At 36.7% G+C, this 23,013-nt stretch overlaps 1 protein-coding gene across 1 annotated transcript in view; it reads left to right on the forward strand.

Annotated features, from left to right (window-relative positions):
* The window catches only part of CEP128 (centrosomal protein 128kDa), a 477,957-nt gene that overhangs the window by 449,585 nt on the left and 5,359 nt on the right, over positions 1-23,013 (forward strand). The window contains exons 25-26 of the mRNA XM_011949470.1: positions 4,084-4,192; positions 11,548-11,659. Of these exons, the coding sequence (XP_011804860.1) occupies positions 4,084-4,192; positions 11,548-11,642 (204 nt within the window). The 3' untranslated portion in view covers positions 11,643-11,659. The remainder of the gene's footprint in view (positions 1-4,083; positions 4,193-11,547; positions 11,660-23,013) is intronic.

The following is a 23,013-nucleotide window of genomic DNA, read 5'->3' on the forward strand; positions in this document are numbered from 1 at the left end:
CTGTTCTTGTGATAATGAGGGAGTTCTCACGAGATCTGATGGTTTTCAAAGTGGCAGTTTCCCATGCTCGCTCTCTCCTGGTGCCATGTGAAGTAGGTCTTTACTTCCCCTTCTCCTTCTGCCATGATGGTAAGTTTTCTGAGACCTCCCCAGCCATCTGGAACTGTGAATCAGTTAATCCTTTTTTCTTCATAAACTACCCAGTCTCTGGTAGTTCTTTATCACAGTGTGAAATCAGACTAATACAGGATTATTGCACTCTGTATGCCTGTATCAAAATACCTCATGTACTCCATAAATATACGCACCTATTTTGTACCCATAAAAAGGTTTTAAATAATTTTTAACAATGTATGTTTAGTAAATGTTATGAATAACTCTACCAATAAATTTTTCAACTAAAATGAAATTGATATTTTTTAAAGCCTTAAAATGTATCATTCGGTAATTTCAATTCTAGGAATTTATATTAAATACATAAAAATATGGACAAAAGTTTTTATACCAAGATGTTTATCAAATGATTATTTATAACAGAGAATACTGAAATCAATTGTAAATTTTGAACAATATGAGATTAGTAAACTAAGATACTAAATAACCCTAATAATGATAACGATGATCATGAAAATTCCTATGAAATAATGATAACGATGATCATAGAAAATTCCTATGAAAAAATAGGAAACAAAATTGTCAACGAAAGTGATCTCCATATAAACAGATATTTATAAGTAAGACTTGGGAAAAAGTATCCGTAAGTTATGCTAATAAGTTTTTATTTTAAAATATTTGTTGAATAATTTTTCTCCAGAATTTTCCCCGTATTTTTTAAATTTGCTAGAATGAAATATGTCAGTGCCATATTTTGACTGTCATATGCCAAGTAGCTGGCTTTATCATTAAAAATTTAAATTAGTCCAGGCACTGTGGCTCACGCCTGTAATCCCAGCACTTTGGGAGGCCAAGGCAGGTGGATCACCTGAGGTCAGGAGTTCGAGACCATCCTGACCAACTAAAAATACAAAACTTAGCTAGGCATGGTGGTACATGCCCGTAATCCCAGCCACTGGGGGCGCTGAGGCAGGAAGATCACTTGAACCTGGGAGGCAGAGGTTGCAGTGAGCCAAGATTGTGCCACTGCACTCCAGCCTGGGCAACAGAGCAAGACTCTGTCTCAAAAAAACAAAAAACAGCAAAAAAGAATAATAAATTATTATTTTTCTCTAAATAGAAAATATATAACCAATGCTTTGATGCCAGTTGACTTTGTTTTAGAAATTTAAAGCCATGCCTTTTAGGAAGAATGAATAGTATTTAAATATCTTTGTTTAATTCATCCTTCCTCTGGTAGGCATATTTTGAGGCCACCATGACATCCTCTGTTTCAACAAGATATTCAAACCTGTGTCTCTACTCTTTTCCTCTCACTGTCTTTCTCAATTGTGGCATCAGTGAGTAAAATGTGTGTTTGCTTTCCTTTATTGACCTCTAATCATCAAAGCATCTTTTAGTGGGAAACCATTTATTATGCTTTTCTCTTTCAAAACCATAATTTATATCAAAACCATGATTCAGTGGAGATTTCTAGCATTGGTTGAGATCATAACCTTCTTCTCCATTTATACATCTTCCAATTCCAGCCACACCTGTAGTATGTCACATCTGAACTACAGTAGCTAGTTTACCTGTCTCTAGTTGCCCAATGTCAGCTCATTCTAAAGTAGTTGTTGGAATACATTTGGGGCATAATGTATATCCTTTCCTTTCTAGAGATCCTGCAGTGAAGGACTTCGAGTTTCTTAGGAAATTCCCATAATTAGTGAAAATTGAAAATCACTTGGTTAAAAACGTCAGGGTCTTCATCTTAAATCTAGCTAACCTCCTGTATTAGTCTGATCTTGTGTTGCTATAAAGAAATACCTGAGCCTGGGTAGTTTACAAAGAAATTGGCTCACAGTTCTGCAGGCTGTACAGGCATGATATCGGCATCTGCTTGGCTTTGGGGGAGGCCTCAGGGAACTTTTACTCATGGCAGAAGGTGAAGCAGGCACAGGCACTTCACATGGCAAAAGCAGCAGCAAGAGGTGAGGGGAGGTGCCACACACTTAAAAACCAGATCTCCCCAGTACTCACTATTGCAAGGATGGCACCAAGCCATGAGCGATCCACCCCTATGACCCAAACACCTCCCACCAGGCCCCATCTCCAACACTGGGGAGTACACTTCAACATGAGATTGGGACATGGGCAAATACCCTAACTATTTCATCTCCCTTTGGTACATGAAGGCTAATGATCTTGAACCACCTGAGGATTATGTTCGTGCCTTTGGCTCAAAGTATATGGACCTTTTAAAAATAGTTTTTAAATGTTTGCCCTTTCTTTTGCACTTACGTACATTGTATGTGACACAGAAATAAAATATAAAGTTGGTACTTGATATAGAGAAGGACAGCTAATTCATCAGATGGTCATGTTACATGAGGCCTTACTCCATGTGGGGACCATATTTTGAGAAATCTTTCTGGGCCACCTAACCCACAGATAGGGAATTTTTTGCCAACATTTCTTGATGCCTTCATCTCCCTAGAACTCCACTGTTATCCTCAGTTATGGTCTTAACTGGTATTCATACTTCAATCCTGTGCTGCTTCCATTCATTCTCCAAACAGAGGCCCAAGTAATCTTTGAAAAATAAAATAAATCAAAGTTTGTCATCCTTCTCCTTTAAAGTCCTGATTGCCTTCTGATTGTACTTTAAAAGAAAAAGAAGTTTCAAATCCTGAGCATGGCCCTGGATCTCACTGTAATCTCTTCCTCCAGGCTCAGTGTACCTAAGCTGTGGGGCCTTCCTCCAGTTCTTCAGACACACCAAGCTCTTTCTCACCTCTGCACTTACTTGAGTCTGGAACATCATTCCCTGACTGCCCTCCCTGATCCTTCTCCTCACCTTCTGCTTTCTCATGCCCCACCAATACATTTTCACCTGGCTGATTTCGTGGATTCACATTCCACATTCAAACATTGCCTTAACTATCACCTCCCAGAGGGGGTCTTATCTGAATCCTAAATCTAAACTTGGTTCTTCTTGTTATTACCTGTTTTTATAGCACTTATCATAGTTTTTAATTATGTCATTTGTTTAATGCCTTTCTCTTCTGCAAGCCTGAAGGCTTTCTAACTCTAGACCCCAATGTCTTGCTTTCTCTTAGCCTACCACATAGGTGCCCACTAAATTATTGTGAGTGAATGAATGAGTGAAAGAAGGAAAAAAATCACAAGTATGGTAAATAAGTAGGAAACATTCATGAGAAGAAAGTGCAGTTTTACTGTTTTCAAAGGAAAGTATATTAAACACCTATTTTAAATCTATTTATTTTATTAGTAAAATTATTTAGCGTTATAGCTGAGATATGTGGAGGACACATTCATATAATACATAAGGAGAAGGACCTTTTCTGGGTTCATTTTCATTTACTAAATATTTATTAAATGAGTGAGACGATGAATATAATCTAGAAAGCAGTCTACCTAAATGTATTTTAAAACATCAAATTATTTTTATTGACCCAGTATTTTTTCATGAGAATTTGTCATCAGGAATAGTCCTAAATATGGAAAAGGTTATATGTTTAAAGATATTTCTCACAGTGTTATGTATATGAGTAAAACATTGGAAACCACCTAAATGCCAATAAAATATGGCTGAGTAAAACATAGTATATCCACTAGATAGTATAAGAGTAACTCATAAGCTAAATGTTAGGATAAATAATGACTTCAAAAATGTTTATAGCATAAGTTTAAGTTAAACACAAAGTTTTATAAATTCTACTCATGGGGGAAAAAAGACTGGAAAGAAATATGTCATGCTGCTATAGCAATGGATGATTTCTCCTTTTTTCCCAAATTTTCCTTAACATGCCCGTATTTTATTTTTACAGTGATTATAGTTATATTAACTTATGCATGTACAACATAGCTTGTATATTAAGATTTAATTTCAGCTTCAGTACATTTAAATGAGTCTTGGTCCTTACCTTGTGTAATCATTGAAATGCTGTGCCTTTTTTTCCTTAGGGTGACAGAACCTTTCCAGAAGGTTCCCACACTCATGGGTTAGATCACTCATCCTCTTGGCAGGATCACAGTCGCTTCCTGTCTAGTCCAAGATTTTCATACATGAACTGTAAGTAATTAAGTCCTGTACCCGTTTTTAAATTAGATTTAAGAAAATGCAACACATGGAAAAATTAGTTTAAGGCCAGTACATGATAGTGATATTCTTAAGTCTGAGAAAATCCTCATGAATCATACAAAAAATGTTCAAGGATATTCATAATAGTACACAGTTTACTAAAAATATGTAGAATCCCTCCTTTTTAGACTTTATACTTCTCAGAATAACTTAAATAACCACCCAAGGTAAAAATCTTAATTAGGCAAATTTTTTGTTTGGAGATTGCTAGTAACTATGGATGAGTGAGTAAAGAATGTTATTTTATAATAAAATTCAAATTATCAAAAAATTGAAGGTCTTTGCAATATAAATGTTGAGAAATATGTAATCTTGTACAAAGAGTAAGAATACTATTACGGCTAGATTTCACTCTGAATATTCCGTAAATCTTGATAAATGTCATCAATATCAACAAAGTATGAGTCCATTGGCCCAAAATGCCATCTGCCACCATCTATCCCTGCCATCTCCGTTCCCTCCTATACGTGGTCTTCCAGGTTCAGCTTATATGTAATTTCCTTACAGAAGGTTCACAGTTTGAAGTGTAGTCTCTGTTATGAGCACCCATAGTGTGCTACAATTTTTCTTTATATCTTGAGGATAGGAGCAATGCCTGTTTTGTTCACCACTGTTTCCTTGGCACTCTATATAGTAGTTGGCAAATAGTAAATACTCAACTAATATTCAATTAATATTAAATTAATATACATATAAGTTGTTTTTGTTAAGTCCACATTTATCTAAACTTTTGGGATCCAAATGTTATTTAATGGATTCTTATTTAGGTAATAATTTCACTCTTCAGTTTACCATGGGCCTGTAGGGTTGTACATTAAATTTGATAATTCTGTCATTTAAAATAGCTATATTGCTCTAAAATAAAATACCAAAATAAGCCACTAGGAAGTAGGTCAAATCCAAAAATCTCATTTTTGCTGGTTTATAGTCATGGATTCATTGAATAAATATTTATCAGTTTCTGATAAATGGTTTGGGTTTTCATTATTTCATGATTATTTTATTCTAAATGCAGAGCATTTTTTCTTCCTGTCCTAATCATTTTCCCAAGTGAGTTTGTATCTACATAATCTAAGAACCACCCTTCAATATGGACCTCAAGTTGGTTATGGCACCTCAGAATTTGATATACACATAGGCCAATTTTCTTTTTCTTTCATATTTAGCAATGGAAAACTTTCTCCAAGTCCTTCTAATATAAACAAGCATGGAGGAGGAAGTAGGGACTTAGCACCATGAAACATCACAGTGTCCCAATTAGTAAGACATTCAAGAGCCTGGAGATAAACAGCACCATGATGTGAACACAGAGGTCTTTGTTATACTGCTGTTACTTTTGCCATTATGACCTTCATAAGCCTTCCTAGAAAGGCACCTAGAGGGAAGTGGTTAGAAGACATTAAATGGAAAACATCAAGATTTTTGGAATTGTATTTATTACTATGATAGGCAGTGAAAGAACCTGTATTTAGGTTTTGACACTAGCATTTCATGACCAACTGTGGTCATTTCTTTAATTAAGATATAGTTCTCACAAGCAACCATAGGTTTCTATAGAAATACACTGGCTGAAAAGGAAATAAAGTTAAACAGGAAAAAATATCAAGAGCATAACTGAAAAAGAAAACATTTATTATAGTTTATACTGTAAAATCTAACAGAAAAATTTAGCCTAAAAAGTAAAACTCTTTATTAGTTTAATTAGTAAATTAATTAATTAATTGATTAATAATCCATAGCCTTATGTTTTACTATTCTTCTCGTGTACAAGTTTGTTTTATGATTTTCTTCCCAGACTTATCCCCATATTTTCAAAAATACTTTTAAAAATTTAATCATAACTACCTTGTCATTAATTACTTTCAAGTAATTGAATTGTAATTATTTCTAGAAAACATATTTATATTTATGTGCTTTTCTGATAAGCCTTAAGTTTTCTGTTTTTAATAATGGGGCACATTAGCAGTGAGAAACATTAGGATTACCCTGAATAATTCTTTTTTGTAGCAAAATTTCAGCTCAGTTATAGAAATTGTCCTGTAATTTTTCTTTAATCTCCCTTTAAATTGAAAAATGAAAAAGAAGAGATGCCAGGACCAATGAAGAGGAAAACAGAACTTACAGCAAATGAGTAATACAGGGAACAGAGGATGTTTTAAAGAATATCATTAATACCCTTTCAGAGATAAGAGAAAATATTATATCCACTAAATTTAACAAGAGCAAAATACTATGAAAAAGGAACACAGACTAAGCAGTGTCAGAATTTTAAAATATAATTTCCATAAAGAAAAAAGAAAACCAGAAAGGTGGAAAACAAATTGAAATAACCACAAAGAAAGGAGAAGAAAAAGAAAAAGAATGGGACAATAGAGAGAAAAGATAAAATGTTTAGAAAATCAATTCAGGAGGGACAATAGATGATTAATGTGAGTCTTGAGAGAACAGAGAAAACAGAACAAGAGGCCGGGAGCGGCCAGGCCCACCCAACAAACACCCACTGACAGCGGCCATGCTGTGATTTTCCTTCACTCTTTTCCTATATAGATGCCCATGTGCCCGGATCCTGCGCCTTCCTCTTTCTTGTTTCACTCCTTTCTTTTGTAAGAGTGATGCAGGACAAGCAAGCCCCAAAATTGAGGCTTAGTCCAGGCGGGTTCTTGGCTTCACCCAGGGAAGAATTCAAGTGTAAGCCGGTGGTGTTAGCAGCAGTTTTTATTGAAGCGTCAGTGTACAGCAGCAGCAGAGGTCCTGCTGCTTGCAGAACAGGTCTACCCCATAGACAGTGTGCTCAGAGCAGCAGCCCCGAAGCAGTTCTGTACTCATAGTTATACCCACTTTTAATTATATGCAAACTGAAGGGCAGCTTACGCAAAAATTTCTAGGATGCAGGTGGTAACTTTCAGGTTGTTGGGTGGTCGCCAGGAAAATGGGCAGTAACTTCCGGGTGTTGCCGTGGCAATGATAAACTGACAGACACACTTGTGGGCGTGTCTTATGGAAAGGTGCTTCTGCTTGAGACCCGTTTTACCTAGTCCTCAATTTGGGCAGGTATCCAAGCCCTGCCTTTGGAGTCTAGTCCCACCTCCTACCTCTAGAGCACATAAAAGAAAAGGAGGTGGGAGGCTGAGGCCGGCGGATCATGAGGTCAGGAGATCGATACCATCCTGGCTAACATGGTGAAACCCCATCTCTACTGAAAATACAAAAAGTAAGCCAGGCGTGGTGATGGGCACCTATAGACCCAGCTACCCAGGAAGCTGAGGCAGAATAGCATGAACCCGGGTGGCAGAGGTTGCAGTGAGCCAAAATCATGCCACTGCACTCCCGCCTGCATAACAGAGTGAGACTCCATCGGAAAAAAAAAGAAAGAAAGAAAGAAAAGGAGGTAAATATTTCTAGTCTTTGTATTTCTAAAAATAGATTTCTTACATTAACACCTGACTGAAATTTTAGCTGGCTATAAAATTCTAGTTGAAAATGATTTTCTTTCTGAAGTCATTGAACAATTATCCTCCAAAATTCAATGTTGTGGAAAAATACTTCATTCATAGATAGAGACTGTCACTCCTTCGAAGTCATCTTCTACACCCCCTTCCTACCCTACCACATCCTTTCTACTCCTCTCTCCGGGAACTTTTAGGATCTTTTCTTTCGCCCCAGTGAATTTGTGATGATGTGCCTCAGGGTGGGTCTTGTTTTATTTATTCTTCTAGCTACTTTTAATCTGGACACTCATATTTTTCAGTTCTGCCATAGTGAAGGAAGAAAGGAAAGATTCTATCCAGAAAATTTGCAGGAAACAAACTAAAAACTGATAGATTATCTGATACAATTGAACACTTAAGAAAAAAGACTACTAGTGGACATATGGAAGATCTAACTGAGCACTTAGAAGCATGGTGGTCACAGAGAAAGAGCAAATAAAAGGAAATGAAACAAGAGTCAATGAATAAACCCAGGAGAAAAAAATGAACAAGAAGAGAAATGTTTTCATAGTATACTTACTATGTTTTCATGAGCCATATTTAGTCATAATAATGTAAACAGTCACATAACTAAAAGCTCATATGTAACTATATTGGGAGTATGGGGTGAGGAGAAGGGGGTGAGTGTGGATAATGTCTAAAAATATAAATCAGAAAATAGCAATATAGGCTTCTCCATGTTTTACAAAAATGAAATAAATACAGAAAATAAAACTAGAAGAGGTGATCATCATAGCTGACTCTCGGGAGTGGGATTGTGGAATTCAGAGAGGTGGAACAAGAAACTCCTGTTTTTCTATGTAACCCTTTGGTATTATTTGATATGTGTATATACACTCTGGCTAAAAATGATTCTTACAAAGATAAGTGTTACTAAGAAAACCCCAGCTTTTATGTCTGACTAGGAAATGTCTAATTTTTTTGTTAAGTTTCAGGTGGAACATGAAAGCTGGGGTTTGGAGTTTGGAGCAGTTGAGATCTGTATGGAGACTTAGGGAGTGGACATTCATAGGTCCTTAGGCAGACATGAGTTTCTAGGCTCACAGAACAGTCAGCTCCTTACTCTAGTCGGAATTTGTACCGAGTGAGGCCCTTTCGTTTAAGCTGTAGATGCTAAGGCATTCATTCTGCTGACTTAGATGCCCTGTCAAACTGTGACCAAACTAAAGCATAGAATCACTGACCATGGAAAAAACAAAGGAAATGGGAAAATACTGCATAATTTGTGGTCTCTGAAGCGATCCAGCATTAATGAAAGTTTGTTTTAAGAAGTAATTTATGTCAGCTTTGTGTAGTTCAGGTCAATTCAAGAAAAGGTAGATTCCTTCTGCCAGGAAGAAGGGAAGAAATGTATAAATTGTAAGTTTATATTGCTATTGGAAATAGGAACACAGAAATCCATTCTTTAAAGCCATGATCACTACCAAATTTATCCTGGCTTGCTGGAAGTTATGGCCATGAGTCAGGACACTCTTTTAGAAGCCTTGGATTCCATTACCTTCAGCCTGTAGACAGTGGGGACTTAGTAAGAGAGACACATAATGTCAGCTTTTGAAACTGTCATTTTTGCTTTTCAAAAGTGGCAACTGACCACTAGTCACTATGTATAGCTCCTTTTAGACTAAAGAAACACAACTCCAGGACAGAGCTATCACATCCCAGGACTGGGACCAGACCAGATTTCACAGAGGTCCAGAGTAATCTGAGGACTTCTAGAAATCTCTAGCTTTTTAAGACTGAAATGCTTAATCTTTGTGGAGTTGGTGTCTCCAAACCAGATTTTAAAAATAAATGCATATTGTAAATTTCCTGTAAATCTAAAACTATTCCAAAACATAATGTTTGTTAAAATAAATAAACCAAAAAGGAAAGAACTGTTATTCTTCATGGGGAAAATATGTTATCTAAGGATTAGTATAGGAGTTGGAAGTTAATCTTACATATTATTTAAATTTGATATTCTTAGAAAAGCAAATTAATGAAAGATGCTTAAAAATACTATTTCACTTTCTTACCTCAGGATACATTACTATAAAAAGAAAAGTTAGTATTCTCACTTTGTGTTTTGGGGTGCTTAATGGTAATTTAAGTCCCTGGGGTGAAAAATAATTTATCCACAGCAAGAATAGCACACTATTTTTGCTTCCGTGTTATACTTCAAGGTCCACCTGGTTAACTGTGAAGATACTTCATATGTAGCCTGTCCTCAGCCTTGTAGAATAAAATGCCAAAGATTGATGGCAATGAAAACACTAGGACACTGATAAAGGCAATAAAATTGTTTCTTGTCCATTAAAAGATTTAATTCTCTGGAAGTGCAGTCTCTCTGTCTCTCTCATTTTACAGGTTTATTTTATGTGACTGTGGTTCAGGTATTTTTTACTGATCGGTTAAATGCCGGATAGTTTTAAATAATTGAATTCTGATTTTTGCAAGCTGACAAGGTACTCTCTAGAGGCACTCCAGAAACCAGCTAGAAAATCCCCAGCTGGCTGTCATTTTAAAATCCCTCAACTATGTTCACTTGTTCAACCAGTATTTACTAGAAGGCTGTGCACTATGTCCAGTGTTCATTTCTGGAGGATACAGTAGTGAACAGGACAGGCAAGGTCATCTCATGGAGAAACAGGTAGTGAGCAAGTAAACAAATAATGTAAAATGGTGATTGGTGCTATCAAGGTGAAATGACAGAAGGTACCTGGAACAGGAGCACTCCTTTAGATTGATGATCAGGATCTGCCTTCCCGAGGAGGTTACAGCTGAAACCCGAATGGCAAGAAGCAGCAGCTGAGTTGAAATTGGATGGGAAGCATCTTCCTGATAGTGGGGGCAAAAAGTACAAAAGCTCCGGAGAAGAAGGGGACATGGTCTCCTAGAGATACGGGCTATTGAGCGAGTGAGGGAGAGGGTGCAGCCACAGTCAGATGTGTGGATTTTATTCTGAGTTCACTGGGCGACCATTAAGGGCAGGCTGAGGGAATCATGCAGAAGAATGACATAATTTGATTGACTTTTCAGAAAGGTGACTGTGGTTGTAGTGTGGAGAAAGGATCTTAAGGGAGCAAGAAGTAAACAGAAAGAGAGAAAATAGTGACTTGGGGTATGTGATGAGAGTAATGGGGATGGTGTGAATCAGGACTCAGGTGAAATTGGTAGGGAGAGTCATTAGAGCTCACTCTTAAACTGAATGGATGGGTCAGACAGGACAAAGGAAGAGAGGAACCACGGTTTGAGAAACTGGGCAGATGGGCGTATCATTTTTCAAGTTGGAGAAGAGTAAGAAATGAGCAGGCATCAGAGAGTAGAGAACGGGAGAGATTTCACACAGACAGTTGGATATAGGCATCTATAGCTCAGACAAGGGGCAGGAGATAGTAAAAGAATAGTACACTTAGACTCCAGGTCTACTTTCAGTAGACTAGAAGTTGTAACAAAGAGGATTCCATAAAAAGGAACCCTTAAGATTTCTGCCTCTAAAATTCTGTGTGAGTGTGCATGTGTGTGTGTGCGTGTGCACGCATATGCGGTTTATATCATTGTATCCTGATGAAGCACACACTTTTTACTCTCAGGTATTCTTCAAATAAAAGAAAAATTTTAATTCTCATGGGTTTTTTTAAATGTCATAAATTGGATGTATTTATTCTTAGGCTGAAGGTATCTTAGTCCCTGTGAAGTTCAATTATAGAAAACTAGATCTAATACCATGATACATTAACTACCTTCTGCAAAATCAATTTTTTAGGCCAGTTTTATATTCACCTAGGTTTATTTTTCTTTTTCTTCTTACCTTGCCAGCATTTACCAAAAGAACTGTTGCTCCAGATTCAGCGTCAAACAAGGAAGATGCCACAATGAATGGAACAAGTTCACAATCCAAAAAAGGAATATGAGAGCTAGAAAAGCGAATGTAATTTGTTATTTTACATGAGTGTTTTACAAATAATAACATCTCTGTTCTTACAGCAATTTGGCCCAGATTATCTACCAGACATACCTGCAGGTATGGCTGCAACTTTGGCTCTTTGGTATTGCCAAACATCGACAAAAGTGACAATACTGTTGGTCCTTGTAAATGGTAAACCAGTCCAAATAATATCAGCTAATGAATGATGTGCAGCTAATTTATTTGCAACTTATACTAGCACAGAAAGAATGATATTTTTTTCACTTTGTATTTTCCTTTTTCAAGTGTGGTCAGTCACATTTTCCCAACCAAAATTTGGATTTCTAATTGAGGCCTTTCAAAAATTACTGGCTAAAAAGAAGGAAAATGAGTTACCCTTGAGGCAAAAGTTGCCAGCACTTTAGATTCAGGCAGCATTTATATACAAGTGATTTTTTGAAAAATGCTTTCTCCCTAATAAATTATCATGTGTTATAACATGTCATGGAGATGTGCATATATAACATTAGACAGGCCACTTTATAAATGCTCAGGACTTTTATATCCATCATCTCCGCAGTCCGCAACTACATACAGTAGCTGAAAATTATTTCCAATCATCCATTTTTAATAGCAATAAAGACTTCATAAATGATATCTGAACTGTTGAGCACTGTAAAGAATTCATAGCACAATTTATTTATTTGTCTTTTTGTGGCCAAATATGCTACTGTGATCACTTCAGTCATATCCTGGACCATCTTTGGTTTACTGTGACTAAAATCATAGCACCAAACTCCTTTGTCCACGAGATACATATATAATCTTGTATAATTTGGTACTATCTGCTTCTACCATCCCAACTTTTCTCATCAAAGTGTTTAAGAACATATTCACTTTACATGCTGATCTCCTAGTGGAGAAAGATTTATAGTAAATGCTAAGTAATAGTAAATTTTCAGGAACTGAATCCTACTGGGTCATGGATTCTGCACAGACAAGGACAATAAAGCAATACCTTTGTAATATGCATTACATTTTGTGTTTGTTAAAGTACACTTGCTCGTTAGAGTTCTCACATTTCATAAAGATGCTTCCGCTCAAGATATGTTGTCCTAACTTACCATATTTGATGGTACTGAAGAAAAAAATGGCAGCCTCTTTCCATGAAATTGAATGCAACTCTTCCCATAGAACATGAAGATATCTCATATCCAAAAATTGTGTAACACAAGCTATGTAACCTGAGAGTATAGCTATGCATTTTTATCATTTATGCATTTTAAAAATCTTTTGAGTTCTTACTATATGCCAGTCATTGTGCTAGGAGAAAAAAGTGAGATACGAAAACAGGTATGCACGTCGCAAAGTTTGTTTGGCATTAGGAATTACATGAAAACAGGAGTGATTTGTTCAGGCTAGCTGGAGAAATTTGGGGTTAGAAAACATTAAACAGATTTGGTTTTCTTTTTTCTAACTTCAGGAATTCTCAGAGCAATGCAATGTACTAATGAGCATTACGAGGATTTATTAGGAGTATCCCATGTAGTGTGACTCACAGTCCTGGTGATCCATATAAACTATATCACTGTGTGGTAATATTTAAAGTATTGAGAATTTATTTCCATTGATGGTTTGACCAACATCAAAATATTTTATCTCCCTGGTCCTAACTAACCAGCAGAGAAGAAAATACGAGGGAAAATCAACAGGTTTTATTTAAATCCTATGGATAAATGTTAGTTAAATAACTTTTTCTTTTATGTATTAGTAGGGCCTTCATACAGTCCATTCTCTTCAATAAGAACTGATTTAAACCATTGTTAATGCATCTATGTTCACTTAAAAAAAATTGCACCAAACCAATTAGACCTGAAAATGTAAAGTAACTCAAATTATTTACTTGAGAAATCCTTGAAAACATAGTAGCCAGTGATTTTATAACAGAATGGAGAGGAATCTTATGAAATAACTTTTTCAATCTAAAAAAAAAAAAAAAGCCATTATATCATGTTATTGAATGCCCTGTGCTACTGTTGGATGAATGAAAGTGTCTGACTTAAATATGGAATACACAAGAACTTCAAAGGCAAAGTCAACTTTTTGTGAACAATAATTTTGTCAAAATTCCTTGGCCTCCTGTTTATATAGAATTGAATCCAGGGACCTGTCTCCTCTGAGGATTTTTCCTATCTCTTGCAGTTACCCTACCCTTGAGTTGGAAATCAAAAAGAATGCTAAGGAAACATTAATAGCTTGATTTGTGCATCTTAAAGCCAACAAATTCTTTCCTATACTCACCCTTTTGGCAGGATAGCCTCCATTACATGTGATATCGGCCCTGTTTGAATGGTAGCTGGTCCACCATATTGCTTGTAGCACAGGGACACTGGAAAGGATAAACCTTATTCTGCAGTAAGCCTGGTCCAATACTTAATTTGAAGGTTGACCTTTTTGGTTTAATAATTTGATTCTTCTGGCCATCTTTCTCCCTAAACACACTAAACTTCCATTGAAGTTGCTGAAGCCTACAGGGGGAGAAACACAGCTGGGAGAAATCTGGCTTGATGTTTTTCCCATTGGCTAAGGTCATATTATTTCTTTGACTAGTGTCTGACTGGAAGGCTGAAAACCAGTTGGTTATATAACGTTTTGTGCACCCAGTTTCTCAGAACCACTAACTTTTCTTATTGTTATAGTTTACCTACCTATTTTTACTAATAAAGAGCTAAAATCTATAACTTAATAAAATAGTATGCATACAGCATTTAAAGTTTACATGTACAAAAATGTCTACCTACTTAAGAAATTGAACCTACTTTTCTTCATTTTTCTCCTTTCAAGTATAATAAGTGCATTTTTCATTTTGAGTCTCGGTTCAGTGATATGCAAAGTACATTTAGAGCCATTTAGTAGTTGTTACATTTTCTCTAATCTGTATTGAATTTTGTAGTTAGATAACACATCGTGTTTAAAATAGGAGCAAATTCTAACATATAAGGAGATGGCACATTTACTTAGCAAACTCTTTTTTTTAGGAAGGAATAAAATACCTCAAATTGTTTTACTCAGGATTTGTTCTTATTATAAATGCAACTACACACATCCTATGGTAGCCAAGAATGTGAATGATCTTTGAGTAATTTTCCAAGAGTCTTACACCCCCTCCCCAGACAGACTGTTCCAGTGTTTTCTCTCAATTTAAAACAAAACAGAAAATTTGTGATTTTTCATGGCCTTCAAATGAGGAAGCTGTTCTCACGAAAGCATCTGGTTTTCTTGGATCAAAACTAAATTATGAACCTTAGCTGGAAAGGAAATTTGGGAAAGTTTGTATATAAAGGGATTTCATGCACCAAAGTATGATATGAAAATAGTTCCATCTTTCAACGTTTAAGTTCTCAAATGTTTAGCAATAGAAACATATCAACTTATCCCTGTTTGACAAAAGAAATTTAAACCACGAAAGAGTCCATTTAGTTTCATTTCCCTACAAAACACGACACATCTAATTTAAGGCTGGAAGAAATGCTTACATGGAAAAGCAGAACTTTAGATTCCAAGCCCCCAAATAAATTTCAGAAAATTCACCCTAGCTTTTGATTAGTAACAAAGTAAACCAATCTGCTCTTTGGCGAAACCAGCAGCACCTTCTAGTTCTAACCTCATCTGGCCCTCATCTGCCCCATTGGCTTCTCCTGCTATATCTATGCCTATGGCCATATCCTCCCTAAATTCAAGCCCAGCACAAGTCACCCTTAGTGTTCTACCAGGATAACTCCTACTGTGGACCTCTGAAGTCTAGTAACTGTTCGACCCACACTATAAGGGCCGACTCTAGGGTTTGTAGCCCCTGCATTTCTTTTCAGAAGTAGCAAATTAGGAAATGATTTATATTGCATATGTCTTTGGCCATTCTTATGACTGAAACCCTAGGGATACTTCTGTGGTTGAGCATCTTTTCTTCTCTAACATAGCTGGATTCTGACGTGGGTGCAAAGCCCTGTGATAATTGTGGATGTGAAGTTGCTCTCTACAGGAATATACTGGATTTCTAAATTGCATGTTAGCTACATGTTAGCTGCCTTTCAGGAAGATGTTTGAAACAATATATCGTCTGATGGCCTCCATTTTTTATAATGTAGAACCTAATGTCTCTGAGCATATAAATGAGAATGTTGGGAGGTGGGAAATGCTACTATAGTCCAAACAGAGCCTTGCAATATTTACCACCTGTACTTACAATGATAATTTGCTATGTTTCAGGAAACTGAAGTTACACAGTTGCCAATTGCAGTTCTCTGGAGGAATGCTCTCTTTTTCTCAAACAGACAGATGCTAGGTTGTCCTACGCAGTCTGTCTTCTGCTGCCCCATATGACCCCACAACTTGTCGCCCTCTCATTTTCAATTACTTTTAGTGAAGCAGTTTGACTGGTATTATTTAAATAAAATTAAAGTTACAATTTATCCTTACATATTGGAACTCTGTGTCATCTTAGCTCTATACTTCATTGGAAATAAAGATCAGAATACTGGTTTGAGGCTATATATATGTATTTTTTTTTTAACAAAACTAGTGGATACTGAACTACCAACAGTTCGAATGTTACAATTTAAAAGTAAAAAAACATTCTGAGGGAAAGTAGGATAATGTTATATGTTCCTTAATCACTAGCTCACAATCTTCTTTACATAATGATTTAATATTTTCTTAAAATCATGCTTGCTTAAGAAAATGCCAAGTTTAATTTTGATAGTATTAGGTTTTCCATTAAATTATAGTTTCCTTTTGTTTTTTTTCTTACAAGTTTTTAAATTGAGAGTCAGGTGTACTTGTGAGTCATTTGAAGCCACCAAGCATTCAAATGGCTTTCAAAAGTGCAAGACACTTTGCCAATAATGCGAAAATTTGTACTTCGAAACAATGCATCTCTTTGTCCTTGAGATACTGTATTTCTATTGGAAATATTTCATCTCTCCCAGTCTGTCTCTCTTTGATATCCTTCTCCGGTATCCAGTCCTCTCCTCAATGATCTTTAGAAGCAACTTTCTGTCCTTTTTTAGGGCCTGCCTGTGGGCTAGAGTCATACTCACTTGCCCTGTGCATGTATTTTAAGATAACAGGATAATCGCAAGCATAAGGAGTTAGTGAGATTATTACATGAAACACTTTTGTTATTTTTCTTAAGATGTGAGCTGATCTATTAACCAGGTGTGAAAGATTTCTCTTGGTAAAATAAGATCATTATTCTTTATCCTTGTATGATAATACACAGCTATTTTTAATACAGTGTTTATAGGTACTTCATATATCAGAGAACCTATTCATATCACCTTCATCACCTAATAGCCAAAAGAGCAATTCCCAAAATGTGTGTCCAATTGCACATTTGATTTAAAATTTCGATTTCAAATATATCCCCTTTACAAGCTTTTTTCCTCCCTTTTCTTCTTAGCTCTTGAAGCCAGCTATTATCAGATCACACTGCATAACTCTTATTCAGTGCTATCCCTAGGGTAGTGGTTATGCTAGTTTAGATTTTGTTTGTCCATTGTTGCTCAGCACTTAGCTGGATAAGGGAATGAAGGATGGCAGGAGTTCTGTAAAATGATATGAACACAGAGGAAGCTAGGTTGCCTTTAATAACACACATTTTAAACTGTTTACTGGAAGGAAAAAACGGTGGTAGCACCTCATCCTTTATGTGATGCAGGGTCCTGGAAAGAAGCATTGTGAGAAGTCCTGTTGAACTTGATGTGCTCTATAAAGTCACATTTCTGATGAAAGTTGCACTAATCCTTCATGTTCTTTATAGACTGCTGGCTATCAGTTTGGATCTGGGTGCAAAGTGATCAGCTTTCTGATGTTTTTCATTCGGGGTGCCCTGTGCTTGTCTGTCATTTTGGATTTTCATTTTATTTATGCTTTCATTAATTCCACTGTGAGTGAAGATACAGGCTTGATTTATGACTTGGCATATTTGAAGCTTCCCATCATAATGAACCCCAAGCTGTTAGTTACCAGAAATAAAACAGTGATGGGTAGCAAAGCCATCTAACATGGTGGCTTTAGGAAGGTGGGCATTAAAAGAGGTTTGGAGAAACCTACAGATTTCTTTCTTTCTTTCTTCCCCACCCCCCCGCCTTAGTAAAATAGATGCAACAGTTCTAACGAGGCACTTCCTGCCCAGAGTCACTGGCAGAGCAGCCTCCACCCAACAGCTGCAGCTTGAGAGACCTCATGCTGCTGGCCAAGGTTCATTCTGTGCTTTGACCAAGACCACAGCCAGTAAAGCCAGTGTGTACCGTGGAAAGAGTTTCCCATTTTTTTTTCCATTGGAGAAGTCTTTTGTGAGGTTAGTTTGACTGTTCCAAATTAACAGTGGTGGTCATTGCTCATTTCTTAATTTTAACTGCGTGTAAACTCACGGATTGGATTCCACTGAGGGTAAATCATAGTTTTGTGAGGAAGATACATATCCTTTTGTTCAACGATTCCTGAAAACAATGGTTCACAAAGGGTGGTCTCAAAACCTGCAGCAGCAGTATCACCTGGGTGCTTGTTAGAATTACATATTCTCTAGCTATCCCCAGACCTATTGATTCAGAAGCTTTGGGGATGGCGCCAACGATCTATATGCTGTAACAAATCCTCCAGGTGATTCTGATCAATGGTCAAGTTCAAGAACCGTGCCTTGACATTCATTTTATTATAGTCTTCTCTGAGTTTTAGTGCCTATCCCAAAACAAAAATATGAAAGTGGCTATTTTCCAGGTGAAGTACAAGAGTATTTTCTTTTTAATATGGTTTCCAGTATCATGTGTTCTCCCAGGTGTCTGAGCTGTGACTCAGTCCTGAAGCTCACCCAAATGAAGGTCTTAAAGTCATTTCCAAAAACGCTTGATTAACTACTAGAGGTTACTTCCCACCTCCTCCTTCTAAAAGACTCTGCCAGGACTCTACCGATTCATCAGAATCATCATCAAGACATCCAATTAAATCAAGGCCTATAGTATAGTTCTTCTGTTTGGTTTGAAGGACAGAAGTAGTATTTGATTATAAAGGTTGCAAATGTCTTTAGAGTCAAGTTGTAATTCTGTTTTCTCTTACTCCCAGGAACTTCAGAGCAACTTGATTTGGGGCAATGATTCCACATTAACATTTCACATGCAATTTCATTTTTTCTTCTCTATACCAGTGTCTCACAGTCAGCCACTGTGTTTCAGGGTAACATTTCCAGACTTTGACATTGTCATGTGAAGGAAGATTTTAATTTGATGATTCCTTGATATTTAAATCTCGTCCAGCTTTACTTCAATGTCGACATCAAGATCAGGGATTCTTTTCTACCTTTCCATCTTGTTGTCCCTGAAAGACTGATAGCTGATAGCCATATATGATTTGTCTTGGCCTTTTATCTTACAGTGTGTACCCCCCTTAAATATAATTGATAATATGAAATATTTGTTTGTATTCAAGTTGATGCCCCTCCCCTTATTGTTTAGGAATGGACTAAAGGAAAACCTACCCCAAATTTTCCGATTCTAAAATGTCTAAATATTTTAAAGAATAGAAGCTTTGCTAAGGACTCCCCACCCTTCCAGCCAATTGCAACAGTTAAAGTACTAGAATGTACAGGTCTTGCATAAATAACAAAACCAAGTAAATGGAGCAAACAGCGTAGCTCCTCAAACTGTGTTTACAATGTCTTCAGTGATTTTATGGTTTGGAATTTGTACCAAGTGGTAGTGTAGATAATGTCTTTTAAAAACAGCCTACATGAATATACACATGCATTTTATTACACCTGCTGTTATCTACTTTGGAAAAACTTCCCATCATTGAACAGGCACATATGCCAACAATTACATACTTCAATTCCTAAGTTTCCTCAGCACTAGTGGCCTTCCACTCAAGAAAGCATTATTTCCCTTAATTCAATCATCTCTCCGTTTACTCATTCATCACTAAATTCTTGTGGACCTATCATGTGCCAAATCTTATTTAATTGGCCAAAAAGTCTCTAGTATATGTTACCAGTCTTAACTTTGTGATTTTTAAGAATTTCTGTATAATTTATTTACTTGGTATGCTGATAAAGTTGGTTAACTAGACCTACAGGTTTCAGTATGCGTAATTCATAATTCCTAATAGCAATTATAATAGTTATACACAATTTGAAATTGGTACAACTAGACTTGACTATGCTAAACTTTCATTACTCATTCATGTTTCAGTGTTTATTGCTCTTCTCAGAAAAAGGAATGAAATTGGACTTTTGGAAAGGAAGAGGGATCTAAAAGTTGTATATATTGAGATAATATCAAATAAGAGAGCCAAGACCCTCGTGTTATCCTTGACCGATTTTGAGATAAATACTAAAGGCGAAGCCATACAACCCAATAATGATTCTTCTCGTTTTGTTTTTGGGCAGCCTTTACTTTCCAGAAGCAAGGATCTTGTGTATATGTATGTGAAAATGTATCATTTGTTGGGTATTAACTGAAGATGAGATTCAGATTCTCAGAACCATTACTGGATATAGACTGAACTTCTCATAGACAGATCTCACGTGAGAACAACACAGTTCTGGAGCCACTGAGGGACAGCTGTCCACAATGGCTGCCGACTTCTGCCTGGGGCTACCTTGATTCCACTGCTTTTGAGCTGCAGACAATGTGTTATTTCTCACACTAATGACCACAATTCAGGCCATATTTCTCTATCCTTTCTCTTTTGGGACTGTATTTCTTAGAGGAATGCGCAGTTGTAGACACTGATACCACAGAGCAGATATAGAAAAACTTTCCTGTGCAATATTCATTCCAACAGATGTTCAGGCTGAATGTTCAATACCTTTATTGCTCTTCTTGGAGAGTCATTACAAGTGAACTGGAAACAAAGAAAGAATCTAAAGGAGAATAAGTTAAAATCTTCTTGTGGGCTGTAACCCTCATGTTGAAAGCATGGATGTGAGAGGTATCTTCTTTCGTCTTTTCAAATATATATGAAATTACCCGCTTTCCTAAGGTGATAACTGATGCCATCAAAGTGGCAATCAACAGAGTGAGATCCATGTTCATTCTGATACTGATATTAATACCATGACTTTACATAAATGTTTGATCAATTTAACAAAGCAAAACTGCCTTTTACCAATAGAATAATTACCGTCTGCTGATAGCATCATGGGAGCTAATTCCCAGGTTACCTATAATTTGTGTGAGGACGCATGTGGTAACATTGATAACTCAAGCAGGTCTTGGTAAGGTCTGATCAAGGTAAATCATCACCACTTTGGTATTTGCCATACATTTTACAATTAGTAGCCAGAGGTCTAGCATATAGAAAAAATTGTATAAATGAGAACTGAGATTGGCTGGGTGCAGTGGCTCATGCCTATAATTCCAGCATTTTGGGAGGCCAAGGCAGGCAGATTGCTTGAGCTCAGGAGTTTGAGACCAGCCTAGGCAACTTGGTAAAAACCCCATCTCTACAAAAAATACAAAAATTAGTTGGGCATGGTGGCACACACCTGTAGTCCCATCTGCTTGAGAAGCTGAGGTGAGAGGGTCGCTTGAGCCCTGGAGATCAAGGCTGCAGTGAGCTGTGATTGTGCCACTGTACTCTAGCCGAGGCAACAGAATGAGACCCTGTCTCAGAGAAAAAAAGAAAAAAGAACGAAGATGAGGGGTTTTACCGTTTTGATACCATCACCTGTTGAACATCTTAACTCCTTCAATCAATATTTTATACAGAATCAGAAGCTTTAAAAGTTGCATAGAAAACTGCCAGACATAACTAATGGTACCTAGAAAGCAGCTTATTTGTTAAATTACATATAGCTGCTACAAACATATTACTGTATTTCTAAATTAAAAAATGTTTCACTAGACAGTAACCTCTTTGAAGAAAGGCATTGTGTTTTGCCTAATACTGTGGCTGACATACAGTAAGTGTTCAAAATACATTTACTAACTGAACTAACTCCATCTATAGTCTCAACCATCTTTCCTGACCACAGTGAGCAAAATGTGTTTATTAACTGGTTTTGGTAGCCAAATTTGCAGTCTTTCAGCACTTCACAGAACCACTAGCTTGATTGTATTCATTTAAATTCACATCACAGTGTTGTTCTTGGAACTTCTGCCTGATAGTTTAAATCATGCCTTCAGTGCCATGAATGGCATGAAAACCACACCAATCAGATAACATCCCTATGTCACCACTATTAATAACTAATTCACTGAGCATGAAATATGCTGATTTTGCCTTAAAAGATATTAGTAGAGTATCTGTGCTGTCATTGCATGCATTATTTCTCTTTTGTGTTTGTGCAAGTCTACAGCTGAAGGCCTGAGTGTGTGTCGGCCATTATACTTGTGGATTTTTGTGTGTGTATATATATATATCTTTCATCATCACATGCTTCCACAGGACTATCCACTGGATGGTTAATGTGGAACAAAATCTTTGAAATTGTAATGTTGCTCCCTTAAATTCTAAGTTGGCTTTGCAGTGTGGGTTTTTAGGGAAAGTGGAGAGACTCATAATGATAAATAACATCAATTGTTCCCTGATCATTGACTTTTTACTATCATCCTCAGTAAGTTGAGCTTCACCCCCTATAGGATGTGGCAGGTTAATCTTTGCTGAGCCTTCTTGACCTGCCAATATTTGGCTAATGTACAAGCTGGTTGTGGTTTGGTTGCCTCTTCATCCCACCAGTGATCCTTTATTTTAAGGTATTTGGCTTGAGAAACTTGCTTAGCTCACATGCCAATTTCTTGTCATTTAGCAATTTATTTGCTTACTTGGGCTAAGTGTCTGCTATAAAAATCACTTAGAATTGTGTACTTCTGTCCCTCTTTGTTTCTTTACCTTTACTATTTCCTCTCTCTCCACATTGCCATTGCAATTCACAACCCTTTCTACTAAAATGTTTGGCACATTTTGAAATTTAGGTCATAAAGTTTGAGCTTCCCAAGGTTCAGCTTCTTCAGCTGATATGTCGGGTGATGCACTGTTGTTGAAGCAGTGGATAATGTGCTTTTCATGTGTCTTGTCACTCATATTAACAAAGCTTCCTAGGCCCTATGCTATAGTTAGATAGTGCAAGTTTTTTAGTATAGATACCATAATGCAACTTGATGCTTGTCAGCCTGGTAAGAGTGTTATTCATTCTAAGCTTCTGGTGCATGCACAATGAAAGGAACTGCCATTGTACTTCATGTTACTGATGACATTATAAGAAAGTGCATACTACACTGCATGTTTCTGGACAACACAAGCATTGGAATAGTCAAGAACCATATGCTTCTTTGTCTCTATAGCAGTACATTAGTAGTCGCTGACATAACATCAATGACTTTTGT

Source organism: Colobus angolensis, unplaced genomic scaffold (genome assembly GCF_000951035.1).
Source record: "Colobus angolensis palliatus isolate OR3802 unplaced genomic scaffold, Cang.pa_1.0 Scaffold3, whole genome shotgun sequence".
NCBI lineage: Eukaryota > Metazoa > Chordata > Mammalia > Primates > Cercopithecidae > Colobus > Colobus angolensis.